General features: G+C 44.0%; 1 protein-coding gene across 2 annotated transcripts in view; it reads left to right on the plus strand.

Annotated features, from left to right (window-relative positions):
• The first annotated feature begins 1,884 nt into the window (after window positions 1-1,884).
• The window catches only part of TET2 (tet methylcytosine dioxygenase 2), a 70,519-nt gene continuing 52,510 nt past the window's right edge, over window positions 1,885-19,893 (plus strand). For both annotated transcript variants that reach the window (XM_041424492.1, XM_041424493.1), the window contains exon 1: window positions 1,885-1,985. In XM_041424492.1, the coding sequence (XP_041280426.1) occupies window positions 1,956-1,985 (30 nt within the window). In that variant the 5' untranslated portion in view covers window positions 1,885-1,955. The remainder of the gene's footprint in view (window positions 1,986-19,893) is intronic.

The following is a 19,893-nucleotide window of genomic DNA, read 5'->3' on the forward strand; positions in this document are numbered from 1 at the left end:
CAGCGCTTGGAACCCACTGAGAGGCTGAGCATGTTCGTTCCTTGTCCTGTCAGATGCATGTGCCACGCCAGGGGATAAAGCAACCCTGGGCTTTAATAAAACAGGCAAGCCTAGAAGAGTTTTAAATGCTGATTAAAGCCTGCTGGAAATCAAGCAAGTGCTGTGAGAGAACAAAAAAATGGCAAAATTGAGGCAGACCTTAACCATTTTTTGAATAATTTACTTTTCTAAGAAGAAAGAGACCTATTTGCATAGACTTAGGCTGCACGAAATGCTGCTGAAGTGAGCTCTGCAGAAGTAAACACAAAGGTCTTTGTCAGAAACCCCATGCATTTTCCTACAGGATAGGGCTAGCCAGCCCCCCACCTTTCCAAAGGCTGGGGAGAACGAGCTGCCTCGCAAAGGTACCGAAGTGACGCTCTGCCACCAGCTATTTTAGCAAGTTGTAAGGGCAAACTTTTATCTCTAGTGTACTTCTGAAATGTTTCATAGAAATTAAAGTAAAACCAAAACTCAGTGTACAACCTGTGATATGAAAAACAAATTACTCAGTGATGACCTGAACTTCCTAGAAATCACTCTGATCTGCATTGAATGCACCAGATTTGTCATCTTGCTGAAGCCCATTTTCACCAGCCTGCCTTTGCCAGGCAGGAGACAGATGGAGATTCAGCATCCCTTGGGCACCACTGATGAACACAACGCTTGCAGACCTTCTCCTGGCACACCCGGGGTGAAGAACACACCGGAGAGGTGGAGAGGGCCTGGCCGGAAAGCTAATGCTCTCCTAAAATCCTCCCGAGCCCCGCAGGCGTCCCGGAGAAGCCGAAGGAAAGCAGCCTGTAGGCTGCTCTACTTGGCGCAGTGGGTAAGTGCAGGGACCCGCTGGAGGGGCGGCCCCGGGCTCGTCCGGCGCTCGGGACTCCGGCGGTGTTTCGCCGGTGTGAAAGCCCAGAGCCGGTTCCCAGAGAGGCGATTTTGCATACTTTTACTTCTGCTGCCCGCAGCTGCCCAGCTGGAAGGGCTCCAGCTCCGCCGGTGAAAGGCGGCGAGCGGCGCACGGAGGGGATGGCAGCGGGGAGCTGTCCCCCGCCGGCGGGGCTGGCAGGCTCGGGGGCACCAGCCTCCGCTCCCGGGGCTGCGGCGCTGGGACCGGCAGCCAGACCTCCTTCTGCGGCTCCAGCTGTGGCCGGCACGACGCCGTTTCTCCTGCCCGTAGTTTGGGAATGGTGCCGCTAGTCCCGCTCCTCACGCACCGAGCCGCGGGGATGCGGGCGCTCCCGGGAATGAGTGTCCAGCTCACCCCGCGCTGAGCAATCCCCGCTGGCACCCCGGTGTCTGCGGGCACAGGGCTTCATTTTGGGGAAGCCTGAGAAGATTTTGTCCATTTCCCCCCGGCCCCCCGCCCACTTTTCTTTCTTGGCTTTTCTTTTACTCTGTCAGCCGGCCACTACCAAGCTGCACCCCGCCGCTCAGTAGACGGGCTCCCGGGGCCGTGGGAAAGTGCCGCCGGCCCCCGGGGACGGGAGGGATGCGGCACGGGGGGTGTCCCACGGGGGGTGGCGGGGGCTGGCGCACGGAGGGCGGTACCCTCCGCCCCGCCGTGTCCCGCGAACCCACCGGCGAAAGCAGAAAAGGCGGAGGGGTGCAAGAGGGCGGGGGTGGGAATCCCCAAAAGGCCGAAAGAGCGTCAGCAGCCGGGAAAAAAGCCCCGCGCGGTCGGGAACGGGGCCGGCGCCGGTGACGGTGCTGGGGGCGCCCCCGCGCCGCGCGCTGGGGGGGACCGGGGGGGAGCGGTGCCGCGCGCGCGGGGCGGTGCGCGGGGCGGGCGCCGACGTCAGGGCGCCGCGCGCATATTGATGCGGGGGCCCGGCCGCGCTCGCCAAGGAGCAGAAGGAAGCAAGATGGCGGCGCTGTAGGAGCGGGGAGCGCGGCGCCCGGGCTGTGCGTGCTGGATGTCGGCGAGGCTGAGGGACGCGGCAGAGGTCAGAGCGGGATCCCCGCGCCGGCCGCCTTCTCCGCCCGGCACCGCCGGGAGGTGTCGCGGGGCAGCGCCGCGCCGCGCCGCCGGGGGTCGGCGAGGAGGGGGCGCCGCCGGGGGTCCCCCAACATGGCTGATTGACAGGGGCGGCGGGGGCGCCGCCGCCCCCTCCCCGCGGGGCCGGACCCGGGCTTCGCCTCGCCGCCCCTCCCCGCGCCTTTGTCTGCGGACGGGGGACGGCGGCCGGAGGCGCCCCGGCTTTGTGCCGCTCCCCGGCCCCGGGCGGACACAAAGGCGGGCGCAGCCCGGGGAGAGCGGAGAGAGGCGGGGGGCTTGCGCGGCCTGGGGAGGGCGAGGGGCTGGCGAGCGGACCGCGGTGCCGGGGGGCTCGGGAGGGAGAAGTGCGTGCGGGCTCGGAGGGGGCTCGGAGCGAGGCCTCCCGTTTTCCGTGCAATGATCCACACGCGTGTTTTTCCCGCGTTGCTGAACCCCGCCGTCGGGGCACAATGCGGCCACGGGATGAAAAGGAGAATCACTTTCCCGAGCGTGTTCCCCTAAAACAACGCTTTCGGCGAGGTCAGGCTCGTTCCCCGCCAGATGACAGACAAGAGCAACAACCTCACGGCGCCTGAGTCGGACGCGCGGCAGTGTGCGCTCGCTCGCTCGCTCGCTCGCATCGGGGCGTTTATCGGCGTTAAATCACCCCCTCAGACACCAGCACTGATTCTCTTGCCCAGAGTTAAAAGGGGGCTTTTCGGCTCGCGGTCTGAGTGTTGGAAATTCAGCAGACTCTTTTCTGCTAAGTAATTTTCCTTTTCGGAGTGAGGCGAAGGGAAAAGTGATGTGGTCTAGCGTGCTTTCATCGAAACGCTGCAGCCTAAGATCTCATCACAAGATTTGCTTTCCATGATGAGCGGCGTGCCAATGTGCAGGCTTTGAGCAGTGATCGGCAGCTCTGAATGTATGTTCAGCATCATTTTCTTTTCTTCTTCTTCCTTTCAAAGTGAAGTTTAAGAGTTTCAGAGATGAGCAAATAACACTGTCCCTAGTGAAAGCAGGTCAGTGGGTGTTGTTTGCCGGCTAATGAGGCCGTTCCATTCGCGTGTTAATGGCAGGTTGACTTACTGCAGCAGGGGGTGAGTGCAGTCACACGTGCACTTGTGTATCTGCATGTGTATTCCACTCTAGCACTTCGGAGGTTGTAAAGTGCAAAACAGGACGTGGTTGTCCAAGATACTCAACGGGGAAATGTCAATGATCAATTGTCATGTCTAAACTCGAGTTGCAGCGGGACCCGACTGCTGCTGTTAAGTCCCTGAAACAATGTACCCATCTTGGATTCTATCCCGCAGAAAACCACCATTTGGAACCGATGAAAAAAAAAAATCTCTGTTAGGCAGTATTTTGTCTCTCTCTTGGAAAGCTTAGAATGACCCCTGCCAGTGAAGTCAGAAAACATTTAAATCTAGAAACCAGGGTGAGGGGAGGAGGGAAAAAAGGGAATGCAAAGCTGTGGAAAACAACAGTGGTTTTTTTGCTGGTGGTACTAAACTACTGTTAATGTGAGATGAAGAACTCAAAAGTCATCTTTCAGTGGAAAGAGTTGTTACATTTTGGGAAGTGGCATAAAAAACCCCTTTGTGAATGCATCCAGGGAACCTCAGAAAGTGGTTTTGTATTGCCCATTCCACACAAATCTTCAAAAGAAGACAAGGCTGAACAGGAGACACTGAGGCACCTGAATCTACAGAACTATCACTGTTGGTAGTAAGGTTTTTAATGAGAATTTTGGCATTGTGGTGATTCATTGTGGTGGCTTTTTGCCAGAAAAACTGGTATTGTTTTTATATAGCGCACATGGTCTTAGACTTTGGCATGTCAGCATTGTTTAAAGAACAAGAATCGTGCTCTTGTTGTGGGCTTATTGAGTTATTATGATGCACAGATCTCCAAGGTCTCTTGTTGGTACCAGTGCTGCACTGGGTAGCAGAAATACAGGGTTTTCAATGTTTTGGCTTTTGCATGCGAAATTGGGAGAACCTGTAGCTGCTGCTGAAATGGATAGTTCAGCTGCCAAAGTTGGATGGGACTGTTCCTTCTTGCCCAAGCACTTCAGATGCTGCTGGCCTGTGTCTTTCACAGTGTTTCCTTAAATATTAACAACAGCCAGACAGCCCTAAAGAAAAGGGGGGAAAAAACCCTAATCATATTTTGGAGCAAATCTGCTGCTGTAAAAAACATGAAGGTCAGGTTGGATTAATGTTACTGAGCCTGGTCAGGTTTACAGGGAGTGCCTCATTCCTGAGTTACTTGCATGGACAGTAGTGGTTTTATCAGAGTGTGCCTAAGCAGTGACTTTAAGTCCCTTGTTCCATTTAGTTCCAAGTGGAAAATGTATTTCGTGTTTCGACAGGAGCCAAATAAGGTCCTTTCTAAGAAGCTGACAATTTGTCAAGGTGGAATTCCAGAAGAGCTGTCAAATTTGGCTGGTCACAGGGAGCGACCCCTCTACCTCTCTCTCTGGGCTGCCGCACAGTAGCTCTAGGCATGGTAGCAGCATCTGTAAGCTAGCTTCACAACTGGAGCTTGAAAGTGGTAGAACAAAGTTGCCAAGTTTCAAGTACAGTTAGTGGTTATCTTGGAAACTGCATTGGAGAACACAACCACAAATTATTTTGGCAAATAATATACAGTATTTATTTAGTCCAGCTCTCTGATTGCTGTTAAGGCAGTCAGCCAGCAGCATTAAGTGTTGTGACATCATTTTGAAAGGCAATGTGCTGGTTCTGAAATGGAGTGGGATGTACTATGATTCATTATTTAAAAAAAAAAAAAAAGCTGTAGTCTGACAGAGATAAAGCATATGACTGCATCATGGCTGAAAGCCAAAAAGAGAATTGTATGAATCAATCACACTTGCAGCATTATTCCCATCCCTTACTTCATAAGGCAGTGAGTACCATCTTACTCATTTAGTGACATTCTGCAGCAGAAATATGCTTTTGAACATGAACAAGTAACTACTAACAAGTTGCCATAGTTCCGGTTGCTGCTTTATCATCACTGCTTACATGTTCAATTTGCATACCTCGTCCCAATAATCCTGGATAATAAAACCTTACAAATGGAAAGTACCATGAGTAATCATCCTCTCAGTCACCCATTGAAAAGAAATCACTTCTGCCTTACCTTAGGGTAGATAAGTTTGCTTTAAAAAAATCTATATGTGTTTGTATATATATGTGTGTGTGTATATATATCCATACATATGTGTGTGTATATATATATGGAAAATTATCCATTTTGCCAAGGAACTCCTCAGTGGGTGGATGCAGAGATGGGTGGGGTTAAGGAATAAAATTCAGACCCTTCAGCATCAGCTGGACTAATCCCAAATACAGCTGATGACAATCCAAAAAGGTTGTTTGGATTAAAATACTACGAATGTGCCTTGCGTTACATAGTAGAGAGGAAGAAGGTAGAGAAAAACAAGGTCTGAGAAATAGAAAGAACAGCCAACTAATTTTACTCACGTATCTTACACTGTTCTTGAAATGAAGAAAAAAAAATGTCCTAAATTATAGGTGGATCAGAAAGGGTTTTCTACTAGTTTTTCACAGTAAAGAGTTTTAAATCTGAGGTCACTTTAAAAGACAATTGCCATGCTTTGAAAAACACATTTAACAAATAAAAGGCATAAAGATTTAGATTCCTGTCTGTCTTTTCAAGCAGGCTTGTTCATCTCTGTAAAACACCTTCCAGAACGCTGAATCATCTTAGTAACCTGAACAAAATTGAAACTGTCTTTAAAAAGTGAAGTTTTCTGTGGAGGTGGGGATTCCAAGTTGCAGTGTTGTTGCCTTGTAGTATACATATGGCAAGAAATCCCAGAAGGATTATTCTTACAGACAAATAAAGGCTTGCAGTATTTGACCTAATTCCTTGTGTGTGTGTTTTTCCTCTTACTAAAACAAAAATAAAATGTTAAATACAGGAGGCATTTCTGTTGCAGTGTGGAAAGGAATAGGCTTGTTCTATGCTCAAGTTCTGCAAGAGAGGAAAATTCAGCATTTTAAGCCTAATCAAGTAGAAAGTTTTGTTAAACCACAACAGACAGTTTCAAAGAAGTGAGCAGGTGAGTGTTTATATAGCTAAGATAACCAGGAATAGCTCAATAACCAAATACCCCTTGGAAGTGTCTTCCCCAGATACAGGGCAGTACCATCCGCACTCTGATTAAATACCGTGATGCAATTTAGACAACATGAAATAATCTTCACATGTTCTACAGCATTACCTCTAACCTCAAATATATTCCACATGTTTTCCCAGCATAGGAATATTGGTTTTACCAGGTGTATGCATGGGGGAGGGGAAGTTTTCTGGTTTAGGTGGAATTTTTGCAGCTGTATAAAGAACATCTTCAGCACTCCACATAAGCTACCCTGTCCTTAAACTCACATTTCAATGACTAAAGTTTAAACAACTCTGCTGCCTGATCTCCTTTCCAATAATGCATCAGCAGTCCAAGTTTGTGCTCCAGTGTCCTGGCGTGAGCTACTCTAAGTCACAACGTGTTGGGAAAGGATTTGGCTCCATTGCAGCGAAAGCCCGGCTCACCAAGTGGGTAGCTTTAGGTCAGGACGATGACTCCATGTGGTTGCGTGCACGTGGTTTGAGTGTTTACAAACAGTGTCCCAGCATCCTCGGCAGCTGCCTTGACGCAGCAGTGAGGACAGAGTTCTAGGAATGTCCCTAGTCCTCACGGACGCCGGAGGAGGGGGGCAGAAACAAAAAAATGCAGAGTTTTAAGATTTCATATCATAGTTTGGGTTTTGGCTGAGCTTTCTGCATCTGTGCTGCATTCTTGACCGCTGGATCCTTTGTCGAATGCTGTTGTTTTTTTCCTCTGCGCTTGAGCGCAGTGTGGGCTGTGTTGACGGGTTTGTCTGGAACAGACTGACCCGAAGTATGAGATGAGGGTTAAGGGAATTGTTGCAAAGGTTTCAAAGTATTTTTGTGCCACTCCTCCCCTTTTAAAAATGTATAATTAATTCAAGTCCCAAAAACTTTTATGGCAAAACAGCTCTTTGCAATATAAGAATCCTACTGTAAATGGTTATTTTTTCCTTAATTAAGCATGATTCACTGCCTGTTAGGATACTAGAACAATCCCCTTTTTAAAGAACAAGAAAGAAATCGTGAATCCTACTAACTTATGAGTAAAATCAAATAGCTGAAAGTCTTTATTACTTAATGAGACATGTTGACACAAAGAGGCATTGCCATTACGAAAGCTTATACCACTACAAGGCAAGTTTTGGTTCTCCATTAGATGTAAGAAGCTTGGTGGTAATTTCTGCATTTACCCAACCAAATGAATAATGCCACCAATCTGTGGCTAAAAAAAAAAAAAACAAAAAAAAAAACCCAAAAAAAAAACAAAAAGAAAAAAGAGGTGGGAGAAGTGGTGTTAATTGTTTGGGGATCCCTTGCAGTGACAAAAAAAAATTGTGATTCTGTGAAAATGTTTCATGCTCTTGCCTGTGGACCTAAACCAAACCTGTCAGGCCAGTTCTGGTCTTCAGAGACACTTGAAGCCTATGCCCTGCCTGTGCTGTAGGACCTTATTATCAGAGGTTCCAACACTCCTTATCCAGTCCCATGCACATTTTTCAGACTTTCTTAGGCAGTTTTGCAGGAATCACTCAGAACATTGTGCAAAGCACATTACTTGCTTTACAAAATGAATCCTAAGAACTGTTTTCTCCTCATAGCTAGGAAGCAGTTGGTACAAATGCCTCTTCCATGTTCTGAATTTGTCTGGATGAGTCATGGTATTCACTGTAATGCAACAGAGTAGGAAGGCTGATCACAGATCTTGTTATACACATAGCTTCTGCTAGCAGTTGTATGTTCACATTGGTTGCTCCCATTTTCTCTTGATGTCTATTACAACACTGTAAGTTTGTAATTACACTGCAGTGGTGTCTTCTCATTTGCAGGATACAATTATTTGTGTCCTGTCCAGAATCTGCTTCTGTTTCAGTAAGCTCTTTACCACTTTTCATTTTCTTTTCTGGCCTTTTTTTTGACCTACAGTTCCCATTACTCTTGCACTGTCTGGGCAGCAGAAGGTGGCAAGCAAGAGTAGAGCATGTGAGAGAATATGTGACAAAGGCATTCCTGAGGTTGTGCTGACTATTTGTTCCTTCTCTTGCCACTTCTAGCATTGTTACAGAGATCAAAGGGTAAACATTAACCCTGGGCCTGATTCTGAAGGGAGAGTCCTGCCCTCATCTTCTGTGTCCTTTAGCATCTTTCCAGATTTGTCCCTTCAAATGAAAGACAACTGTTCATGCAACACTCACCCCCATTTCATGCCCCTGATGCTTTTTTCATCTTTGTTTAATCTGTTTGTTCTTTCAGTGCTACTTCACTTGTGTTTGAAGTCACATTCTTTGAAGTTATAAAATTTTTATACTTGCCAAAGGACACAAAACTCTTTCAGCTCTTATGTAAGCAAAAAGGAGAAAAGAGTGATTGCATATTTTCTCTTGTGTGCAAGTAGCATTGGACTCTCCTACTCATGGTAAAATGAGGAAAAGGAATTGTTACAGTAAAACAGGAGTTTCTACTGCTTTCCCAAAGTTAAAGACCACAGAACTGAAGTATTTACATGAAGCTCTGAGTGCACATATAGCTTAACAAAACAAATGCAATTTATCCCCACAAGAGAAGTTATGAAAGCTGGTAAATACATGGGTCATCTCTTCCTGGGATACAGAGCAGTGGTGGTATGTGTGCATGCATATTACAGATTTTAACATACTTTCTGGTTACCAAATTTCTGTTCCCTCTGCACTCCTTTGCTTGCTTTTCTATTTAATTTCAACTTTGTCTGCCCAAAACAGCTCTGAAGTATTACTTAAATGACAATACTAAATATCAAAAACATGAAAGCTGAACAACTGGAAAGGGTCAGATTTAACACTTTCATTTTGTGTATCTAGTAGACATTTTGTGGGAAGGAAAATGTATGCTAGTGTGTTTCCCATTCCATTCACAGGTAGTTGCAAATGTACACATCACATACCTAGGAGCAAGTGAAAATACGGATCAAATAGGGAAAAACACTCTTGATATTCATAAAGATGAAAACTGCACAAAGCAGAAAAGTACAGCATATCAGTTTTCTGTTGTTTCTATGGTGCTTTCCATACTTTACATGGAACATTTATTTTTCCTAAATAACTCCATACCTGTACTTTTCTGCTTCCCTGTAATCCTTAATGCAGAGAAGCTTCTGTAGGTGTGAGAAAGCAGTAAGAAAACCAAGAACTGTGCTGATCTGTTTTCTTTCTATAACTCTGTGTACTGCCTGAGAAGTGAGAAGCCAGGCAGTAAAATACGGATTTATACCTATTTAGGTGGCTGCTTTTTTTTTTTTCCCCATGTCAGCTGACTTGTGATCCTGCAAACTGCCATTTTCACAAAGCCCTATTCAATTTTCTTGGGCTCATCAAGCTTCACCAGAGACTCTTGGAGCAGTGAGGGACCTAGTCAGTCATTTACTTTGTAGTACTGGAAAAAAAAAAAAAGTAGTTTTAGGGAATTTTTTTTTTTTTTAATGGGGACAGGGAGAAGGAATGGATGGAAAGACTACAGGTATAGAAGCTAAAAACCTAATTTTTACTTTAAAACCCCATCTTTTCAAAGCAGTTACAAGTTAACGTGTATTTTGCTATAAAATGTAGATTCTAGCTGATGAATAAGAAGTTATGCTTCTGGAAGAGTGGGTCTAGCTACTAACAGAATAGCTGCTTTTTCTTGAAACAATGAGCTGGTTAGAGATACTTTGTTGGACAAGCTGGAGCATGAGCCTAATTCAGGATGGCAACTCTGATGCTTCTAAATATAAGGAGAATGGATAGAGTGAAATTAATTATTGCACATTAGGAGGCACCTCATATCCCAGCCACGAAACAGAATCCCACTGTGCTTGGGGCTGTACAGACATAAGACATTTTTGTTCTGTCTTACTATTTAATTCAGTATAAGAGGCAGAGAAAAGGGGTCTGGCAGCACACAAGGGGCCAGAGTGTTAGTAACTCTTGTTTATAGCAGAGGCAGGCAGCTCTCTTTCAAAAAACTAAATATTTGCAGTAAATAAAGCAAAGCTGCTATTAGTGCCTGCTCTTTTTGTGTGTGTGTGTGTGTGTGTCAGAGGAGTTCCTAAGCAGAACTGCTGCAGCCCTTTCCCCGGGGTGCTGATGTTAATAAGCAGGCAAAACACGCAAAGAAGGAGAGAAAGGGTATAAAATTAATAAGCAACAACTGAGAGCCAAAGCACACAGAGATCATGCAATGTGGTACAAACCCTGCTGGAGTCATTCATTTCTGTGCCTTTTTTTCTTAACCCTAGAAGACCTACAGGAAAGCTGTGGTATAGCTGGGAACTGAACCCGTATCTCCTAAACCCCAGTCCTTTACCCATGATACCCTCCTTCCTGCTCATTCAGAAGTTTAGTGATCGTTTTCTCTGCTTACTAAGATAACAGAAGTATCAATTTTAAGAAACAGAAACTAGACGCTTTTCACTTTTTTTTAGAATTTGGTTTTCAGTAGCATTTTCTGTTGATTGACAACATGTTCTGGTTTTGCTGAACAAACTTTTGGACCTCTAATCAGCAGTGCTTATCCAAAACAACTCAGCAAATTAAATAAATCTCCTCAGGGAAAAGGATGACTTTTTGCTTTTTGCTTTGTGGCACTGTTTAAACCTTTCACTCCAATTGAGAAAGGATGCAGGGAAGAATGTTGTCTCCATTTTACTGGCACTGTAGATGTCTTCATGTACCTCCAAACAAATGATTAAAATAATAATTAAAAGTAGTAGGTTGTGTCGGTTAATCACAGTGTGTGAAACAGTTATGACATTTCTATAAGTAGGTACTCCAGTTAACTCCCTTTAATACCCCTGAGCCTCCTATTCATTCAGGCAAGATTTCCCTCAGTCTGCAAGCCATTCATGTACATCAGCTCCAATCTACCACACAACTCCCATTTGATCTGTTTTATCAATTAGATGTTTGTCAAGGTCCACAAACCTTCATGTTGCCATCACACTTGGTAGCAGAGCTCAAAGGAGGGAAAAATACCAAAATAAAACCAATTTTAATTTGTTGTCGGAAATCTCTCTGCTGGAGATGGGATGCACAAACCTGCATTGACCTGACATTAACCATAGCAGCATTCATAGCTTTCTGTTCAAGAGTCTGCCTTCATCTCCTGGACCTGGAATTGGAGATGGTAATCTTTAATGTCTCTGGCCTTTGAGAATTCCTTTGCTGTGGGTCATAGTCATAGCTCAGCCTGCCTGGTTACACAGTACATTTAACCAACCACCCTATTTAACTTCAGCACATTCGTGGACTTGTGATACAATCCATGATGAACTGCATTTGGAAATAAAATCCAATAGGTAATTTAGCTCATGCAGCATCTCTGGATGCTGGCAGACGCAGCTGACCGTGAAGGACAGATGGATTTTTCCCTGCCATGTTTAGAGATACAATACCATTGCAAATACCTCGAAAAAGATGGAGCAGAGCATTCCGACTTGCCTGCCACAGTTGCTCCTCTCCCCACAGCAATTTGGAGGTTCAGGCAGCCCAGCCCCACGTGGCTCATGTGCACGTGGCCGTGCTGTTTACAAACACCCTCCTAAGGTGTCCCTGGGCACCGCTGGGTGCCACACTGCAGCTTGTGAGAGCTCCTGTTTTTCACCCACGGTCTTGGCTGCTTGTAGCAGTTGTGGCTAAAGGCAGGGCTATGACGGGCTGTGGAGCCTGCTAGCTTGTTCAGGTTTACTCATTTTACATTTAAGCAATATTCAGGCCAGGGGTTTAGAGCAAGGTTGTCCACAGTGAGTCAAAAATAGAAACTTCATTGCTCGATAGCGTAGTAGCACTGGAGAGCGCTAGCTAGATGTACACACAACAGTGAGGAAGGTACTTTTCTGCTTTCCAGAAACACTACTATGGAATTGGGTAACGTTTACAGTAGGGCAGGATTTCAAAAAGCCTGTGGAAATGAATGTAGCCTTTTATTTTTTTCATTTCCCACTAACAAACCAGGGACCAATTCTTGTCCAGGTTTAAGAGATGGGGCTCAACAAAACACAAATAATTCGGAGCAGCTAGTATTTAAAACCAGACTTGCATTGTCACTCAGAGAAGACTGCTTTAGTTCTGCTTTGTTTTTGCAGGCCACTGGCATACAGAAAGGTTTGAAAGAGGTTTGAACAGCTGTGTTGCAGTGTTAAATGGCCTCCTATAGCTGAGGCACAAAAAGACAAAGCCTGTTTCTTTCCAGCTGCTCAGCTAAAATTGTATTCACTTACTTTTGCTACTCTCCTCACCAGTTCAGAGTTCAAGGACTCATATGTCCACCGAACCTTGAGTTCAGATAACAAGATAAAACTACATGGAGGGAAACAAACAGAAAAGTTCCCGTTCTTCAAAGACGAGCCTTTTTCTTTACTTGTTCCCCTGTTTTGTTTCGGGGTGTGCACAGTTTATTTTTCTCCTTTTGTTTTACTCTCCCTCCCCGCACCCCCTCCCGCTCACCCTCTGCTGCATGCACACCCTCTTCCAGCCGCCTCTCTGGCTTGCCTGGCGGAGAAGTGCAGACTCAGCAGAGACTGGTAACACTTTAACTCTTTGTCCTATTCTCAGCTCTCCCAGGAAAGGTCAAAGCAAATGAGACTTACAGCTGCGCTTGAAACAGAGCCTCTATAATGGAGAGGGACATTGACCACAGACTGTTCCCCCTGTCACATGTTTTAGTTTCTCTTTCCTTGAAGCATATAAAATGTGTGGCCAGCATGAGATGAAACTTTGCATAGGTTTGGGTGGCTGAATCTGCTTATTTCTCGTTAAGAGGAAATTAGAGACTTGTGACTTTTGTTTGTACTGGCCATATCACGCAACTTCTACTGATAAACAGAAATCATGCAGGAGCTACTTCCTCAAATGCCTGAAACATGGTCTTAATTTCAGCAGTGCAAAGCCAGTAAAAAGCTATTACAGACATGAAGTCTCTGTTATGTGTCTTTGAAGTCATTTTGGAAACTTTGGCAATGTGCCCTTATACAGTTCTTTTCCCTAAGAGTCACAGTTTTGCATTGTGTTCTGGGACCATGTGGGCTCCAATTTTAGTGACTAAGGGCAGAAAGGAGTCCCATTCCTCTAGAGAACAATTCAGCACTGCCATTTGCTTACACTGACAGACGAACCTGCGGGGCCACCATCAACATTAGCACATGTCCACGTGTGCCACGTACAGGAAAAAGGTTCCCACTTGCCCTTCAAACACCGCGCCGCGGTGTCTCCCAGGGCTGCGCGGGGTGTGCGCCAGCCGGGGCGCGGGCGCTGGTTGGCTTAGCGACATCACACCGGCGCCAAGCTTTACCTCTTGGCTTTGGCACTCCAGGTCATGCTGGTGTCTCGCCACGTGCTTACGTGCACATGGCAGCAGTGTTTACAAACATGACCCCAGAACTCTTACAGGCAGTTATGAAAGAGGCAGCGAATGCCACGTCCCGCGCGCCAGGCTGACCTAGATCGCCAGTGCTGGGAACGAATAGCGAGGCGCTCGTACCCACACAGGCTCTGAGAGACGTTCAAAGCAGATGATTTTGCTCCCAAACTGTTTTGAAGTATCGTTGCCACCATGAGAACGTTTTCCACCATAAACTAAAAATAGCTACTATTAAGTAGCAGGAGCGGCGGGTAAGTGATTCAGCAACTCGGGGATAGAAGTGACTGCATTTTTCGGCACTCTAAGTCTGTTCCTGCATTGAAATAACTCAGCGCATAAAATTCTCCCAACGGGAAGGAAATGCAAAGCTGGATTACTTTGGCTAAAAGAAAAGAACACTGCACGATCATGTAGTTCCTGATTGACAGTTCCTTTTTTATTCCTTTATTAACACTTGCACTCAGGCACTAATGAATGCTTTGTAGTCAGGCTGTGACCATCCATTTAGCAAAAAAGATGCCTTAGTAATTTCAAATTAAATACTTCCATCTACAAAACATGAATACCACTATATGGCTGATTTGGTTTTTTGACATGGGCCTTAAAAAAAGGCATAGCAGAAATGCTGCTTCAGCAAACTAAGCACAGACTGTTCAACAGTCAAATGTCCATGTTCTGTCTTCACATGTATATTTTTTACAGTACACATCTACTGAAAAAAAAGAAAGCATTCCTTCCTCATAGTTGAAGATCTTAAAAGAAGTTTGTATTGTATGCCAAAGTACTCCAAAGCAGCTTGCTCTCTAGAAGTTAGCAGTTTATAGTAGAGTGGAGTACATGATCCAATAATTAATTTTTGACATATTCTAGCATTCTTGAAGTTTTCTCAGAAATACATGTGGAGGAAGACAGGTACCATAACTGTGAGTGATTGCTTAAGATAATCAGAGTTTCCTTGAAAAAGCTGCAAAATGAACAAAAATAACCCATCCTTGTTAAAAATCACTTCCAGTTTTCACTTTTGGAATTGAAGAATTTAATCTCAGCTTTGCAAAAGCCTCCTAAATGATGAAAAATTATTTTGCTCCTCCCAAATAGAAAGTTTGACTTTTCCGAAGCAGATGAGTTGGTAAAAAGATGGTAGTTCTATTGTACTACATTACAGTATTTGTAAATATCATAATGATAAAGCCTGTAGGAAAGACACACTATGAGCTTCTCCATGCCTCTTCTGCAATACAGTTCAATCTCACTACTGAATAAAATTTTTCTAGGTATAGATGTCATCTTTTCCAACCATACCCATGGCAGCTCTACATTAGAGCTGTCGAAATTCCTGCAAAGTTTCTTTGCTATGTAAGCAAAATTAAACAAGAGAGGGTGACATGTGTTCACTCTGGCTTGGTCAATAGCTCATTTCATGTGGTCTCTGAAAGCTCTAACCTGAGCTGGAGAATTGCTCTGCAGGTCAGCCCCTGACCCATTGCCAGTTTTGTCCAGTCTCCTAACTATTTTTAGTCTTGTATTTAGAATGTGAGCAAATGTACTTGGTAAGTTATTGTTGTCTTTTCACTGCTGAACGTTCATTACAATGTTCATTACACTGTATATAACAGACCTGAAAATAAGAATGGAAGTACTGAAAATAGATCACTTCTGTGTTCCTATTTTAAGAGCTCTTTGTAGCATTTCTCCTGCCTGAGGAAAGCAAATCCAGCTTACTGTGAAACTGTACAAGTATGAGCAGAGTAGGAGAATGGAGAATTAGAGCCTTAGTGTAAAGTCATTCCTTAATGTATATAGCTTTCCTCTTGGGTACATCATTGTACATCCTCTGGAGTCTTTCTTCAGGAACCCTAAAGCACTTTTTAAATTGTTCTGAATCAGAGAGTACTGAGGTTTACAAGGACTGGATTATTAGTATTTATGATGTCTATGGGCTTTACCAGTACATTTAACTTAACCAGTGTAATGACTATACAGATACACAAATTCTGTCTGGTGAATCTCTTACGCAGAGAATATTCTTATTGTTTTTAATATTTTCTTACACTATATGAAGAGCTTCTTTTAGTCACCCAATGAAGACAATACGAGGGAAGAAGTGTTGCTTATGATGAAATTTATTTTATTCAATGCTTTTAGCTGGGGGCAGGAGGTAAGGGAACAGTGTAAGATTACCATTGTATGCTACAGGGTGAATACTGCCATTGTGTCAGTTTAGATGAGTATCTCAAAATAAATACAGCCTCTGTCATGGGTTTGTCCTCTAGGTAAAAAAGCAGTGGAAATCTTGTTTAACAAGTTCAGCAAAAGGCACGCCTAAAGTTTAATTATGTCTTCAGATGCACAGGTACAAGTCTTACTAAAGAATTTTACTCAACTCCCAAAGAGCAAACTTAGGACTTTTTATTTTTCTTACATTTAGATGGATTGATCTACTGTCATGACAGTGCACAGTTTGGAGAAGAAAATCCCTTGGCATAATGAACAACTATTCCTAGCCACAGCTCTCTCTGCCACCCAAATGTGTGGGAGAGAGCAAGAGATTATTTGCCAGTTTGTATTTTTCAGTCAATACTCCTCTTTCCTCACCACTCTGAAAAGCCAATCTACCAAAAAAAGCAGGGGAGGATGGAGAACAGATGAAACAACACTTCTGGTATTTACCCAAGGGTTCTGTATTAATGTCTCTTGGAGCTGGGAATCCTGGATAGGATCTGAATTGCACATCAATTGTGCTCCAGAAGTTGAAGCACTGAATGAGGCAGTGAGAGGACTTCCTAACCTAGGAGGTAGACAGATGGGTCAAATTGTTCCTCTGTCTCTCTTACTCTTGTTTTCTTAGCAGAAGATGGTTCCTACACAGACCAACTGCTTATTGTTTTTGTGCACAGAGAATAAAAGGTACAGAATACCTGCTGGACAGTACATTAAGTTACACTAACAACTGCATGCTGCACTCAAAGGCAAAGTGGGAACATGCAACGGGCCCCCTAAATACATGCTCAGCATAAACCCCTGGCAGAAAATGTTTCCCATCACCCTACTTAAAACCATAATAAGTCCTGTAAATTCAAGAGTCACAAGAACTATAATATGTGAATAAGAGAAAAAAATCAATGAAAAGAACAAGGAGGATTTCAGATTTTTACAGTACGGGGAAAAGTGCCCAGAGATGTTCTTAGGAAAGTAAGAAAATCCCCCCTTATAGAGTGAGTTTAAAAAACAAAAGATGGCTGAGCCATACCAGCAATGGCACTTCTTCATATACACAGGATTAAACCAGTGAGGTGCTGAGGTTTCTTTCCATGTCTTTCAGTCCTACAAGAAACACTACTGTGCTTTGCCCACCAGCCTGGCTTTGGCCATGGTCAACCTCCAAAGCTTCAAAATATGACAAAAGCCCTATTTCTAGTAGTCAAGTTATATATCAATGAAAGAAAGCAGCTGCATGTATTTAACAGCCAAGCTGCAGAAACCCTGATTCATTAATTCAACAGAGATACATCAGAAGCAGCAAAATCAGACCTTCTCTTCTACTCATGTTTCACTATCCTGGTAGCCTTTTTTTTTTCCCCTTATTTTTTATCCTTGATGCAGGTCCACAAATGTGGAGTGTTGTTGTCTCAAGAATGGCAATTTCCATGAAACTCCATGCAAAAGAATGCCATGCTTCAGTATAAAATTTTAATGTGGACAATTTGGGTTAGTTTAATTTTGAGGGGAAGAGTGGCCAGTATCTTTCCTTTGTGAACTCCTTTGTGGCCTATTCAAACGTGCTTGCACCCTTATCCAGGAAAATTCTTGGGATATACTAAATAGCCTTTCCCTGGACCAGTGCACAGCAGTAAGAAAGCTGTTCCTAAAAGTTGTATGAAGTAGTCACGGAAGATACCATTTGTCCAACTTCTTCTCCCAAGTCAGCCAAATCATAAAACTGGCACTTTTGATAAATAGGTGGATAATCTGCTCTAGAAGACCTCTGCTAACGGAGATTCTGTACTCTTCCAGGTTTTCTCATTTTGATGAACATTTTTGCCTTTTGGACAGATAAAGCATTTCAGTTGAAGCCCTGCCAAGGCTTAAGAAGAAAAGTAACTTAATGTGTGACAAAGCCACAAAAAAGAGCCTGTGCAAAAATTGTCTTTTTTCCTCAAAAATGTTGACATAACTGCTCAGCTTGATGTTCACTCTAACTCCAGGAACCGCTGTTCCTCATTCAGTGTTTTTGCTCGTGATTTTTCCTGCCTTGAGACATTGCCCTCAGGTTACCAATACAAGAAACACCCTAAGAACTTCAGAAAAAATGCTAGCGTGTGAAACAGAGAAGGTGGTGTCTTCAAGGAGGAACTGCATAGTGAGGGGATCTTAAGTAATTACACATTTTTGTGAGGGTCTGGTGATCCATCAGAATGTGCATTTTTTGGCCAAGGACCATGCCTGTGTTATCTGGGCACACTGCTGCTTTTCTGTATGTGATGCAGAGTTCTCTGCCACAGAAGATCTGGACAATACAATGAACAGCTTAGGTGTAAGCTTAGGCACTTGCTCAATGTGGCAGTAAAGAGAAGTAGGAAAAACAGATTAACACAGTACTTAATCTTAGCAGTATGTATGGTTTTGTTAAGCTGTAGTGAATGAAAACAGAAACATATTTTAGAGAATGCAAAACACTAGAAAATTTCTCTTGAGCTGTAGTGCCAAAGGTGTATGGTTTGGCCATGGGAAGATCTGAATTCTCCTCCTCTTTCTTCTTCCAGTGGGATTTTCAGGTGAAATTTGCAAATTATGAGTGTTCCCATGTATTCTGACTCCAAATACAATAGCTTGTGCTGGATCAGGGCCTCAAAACAGGCAGCACAGAATGAGGGAGCAGGAAGTAAAGCACAGTGAAAATAACTCTGGAGTGTGAGCTAGACAACATAGACTGAAGACAGAGAAGGGCTCTGAGGAGCTACCTTTGCCTTTCTGGCACAATTTGAAGAAAGACAGTATTTAAAGAAGGTAGCAGCCAGCTTATTTCAAATTGCTGAAAGGAAACAAAGACAGTGGGTGTGCTTAATCTAAAGACCTTGCCATCACAGCCTGTCACTTAAGCAGGTTCCTTTGTAAGCAGCAGACATTTCTGTGAATTAGGACCATGTCTAGGCTTCTGCTCCTTAAGGATACAGTCTATAGGCGGTTTAAGTCTCATGGTTTTGGCTATCAGCTGGAGGTTGGCTGAATGTATTACTGAGTGATTATACATTTCTCTGAGGCACTTGCCCTTTAGCAGAGCATGATAAAAGCAGACAGTTGTTTGCTTCAGTGTGGCACTTCTCAGCTGCTGCTGGCTGTTTCCCTGTGTGCTCCTTCCTCTAAAGACTTCACCACAGTATGCCTGAGACTACTGCTGCAAAAACAGGGTCCAGAAAATCTCTTATCACGAACATGTACAGACTGTCTGCCTACCCCAAGAAGCTATTTTCTTCATTTTTTCGTTTTTGCAACATCCCAGAAAGTTGTAGTTTATGTCACCAGCAGCAAGTGTGGCCACTTCCACTGTTCTTTGTAAAGCAGTGGCACGAACTGTTAAATTATCTAAAAAGAGCAAACAAGTGTTGGGGTTTTTTCAAAGATTAGATTGAAGGAACAGGAAAAAGATCTCTCCTTTAGTTCTTTCCTTTTGTTTCTAGTTTTAATATTTAATGAACATGTGATATCGTTTTAAGCTAGTCCTGATGGTCTTGTGAAGTTAGTATCTAAAGCAGATGGCTGCAGTGCTTTAATAAGGTGGTTACTATAGAAACACAGCACTGTGAAAGCAAGAGTTTCTGTAATGCGTAGTTCCCTCACAAAACATTTGAAAGACTCCTGATCTACATGTAGCAGGCCCAAAGAATACTAACCAAGAAATGGAAAAGAGAGATAATATGCCTGGAGTATTTACTTCAGCTGGGGTCCACTTAAACTTAGCTGGATAGCTAACATTTTTGTGGCTTGCTAAAGAGCTGCTTGAAACAACATGAAACATGCAAAGAGAGATAAGCAAAAATATTGATGGAAGAGATGACTGTGGGCAGGAGACAGATCGTTTCAGTTATCTTTTTTTAGAAGGCATGTTGGACTCAAACATTAACACAAACAAATTTAAAAACGCAAAACACCCCCAAACAGTCAGCTAATACACCCAAATATTTACTTCATAATCCTTGGGCTTTTTGTTTACTTCATCCTTGCATATCTAATGTTGCCTATCAACACACTTGTTGCACCCTAATGCATGGGGAAGGACACATCATGTGCTCTCAAGGATTTGGGCTTTTTATTACTGCCTCTGGTTTTCTTTCTTTTGCCAAAACTGTTTTAACCTGAAAGTACCTAAA

This window comes from Onychostruthus taczanowskii, unplaced genomic scaffold (genome assembly GCF_017590055.1).
Source record: "Onychostruthus taczanowskii isolate IOZ18803 unplaced genomic scaffold, ASM1759005v1 scaffold82, whole genome shotgun sequence".
NCBI lineage: Eukaryota > Metazoa > Chordata > Aves > Passeriformes > Passeridae > Onychostruthus > Onychostruthus taczanowskii.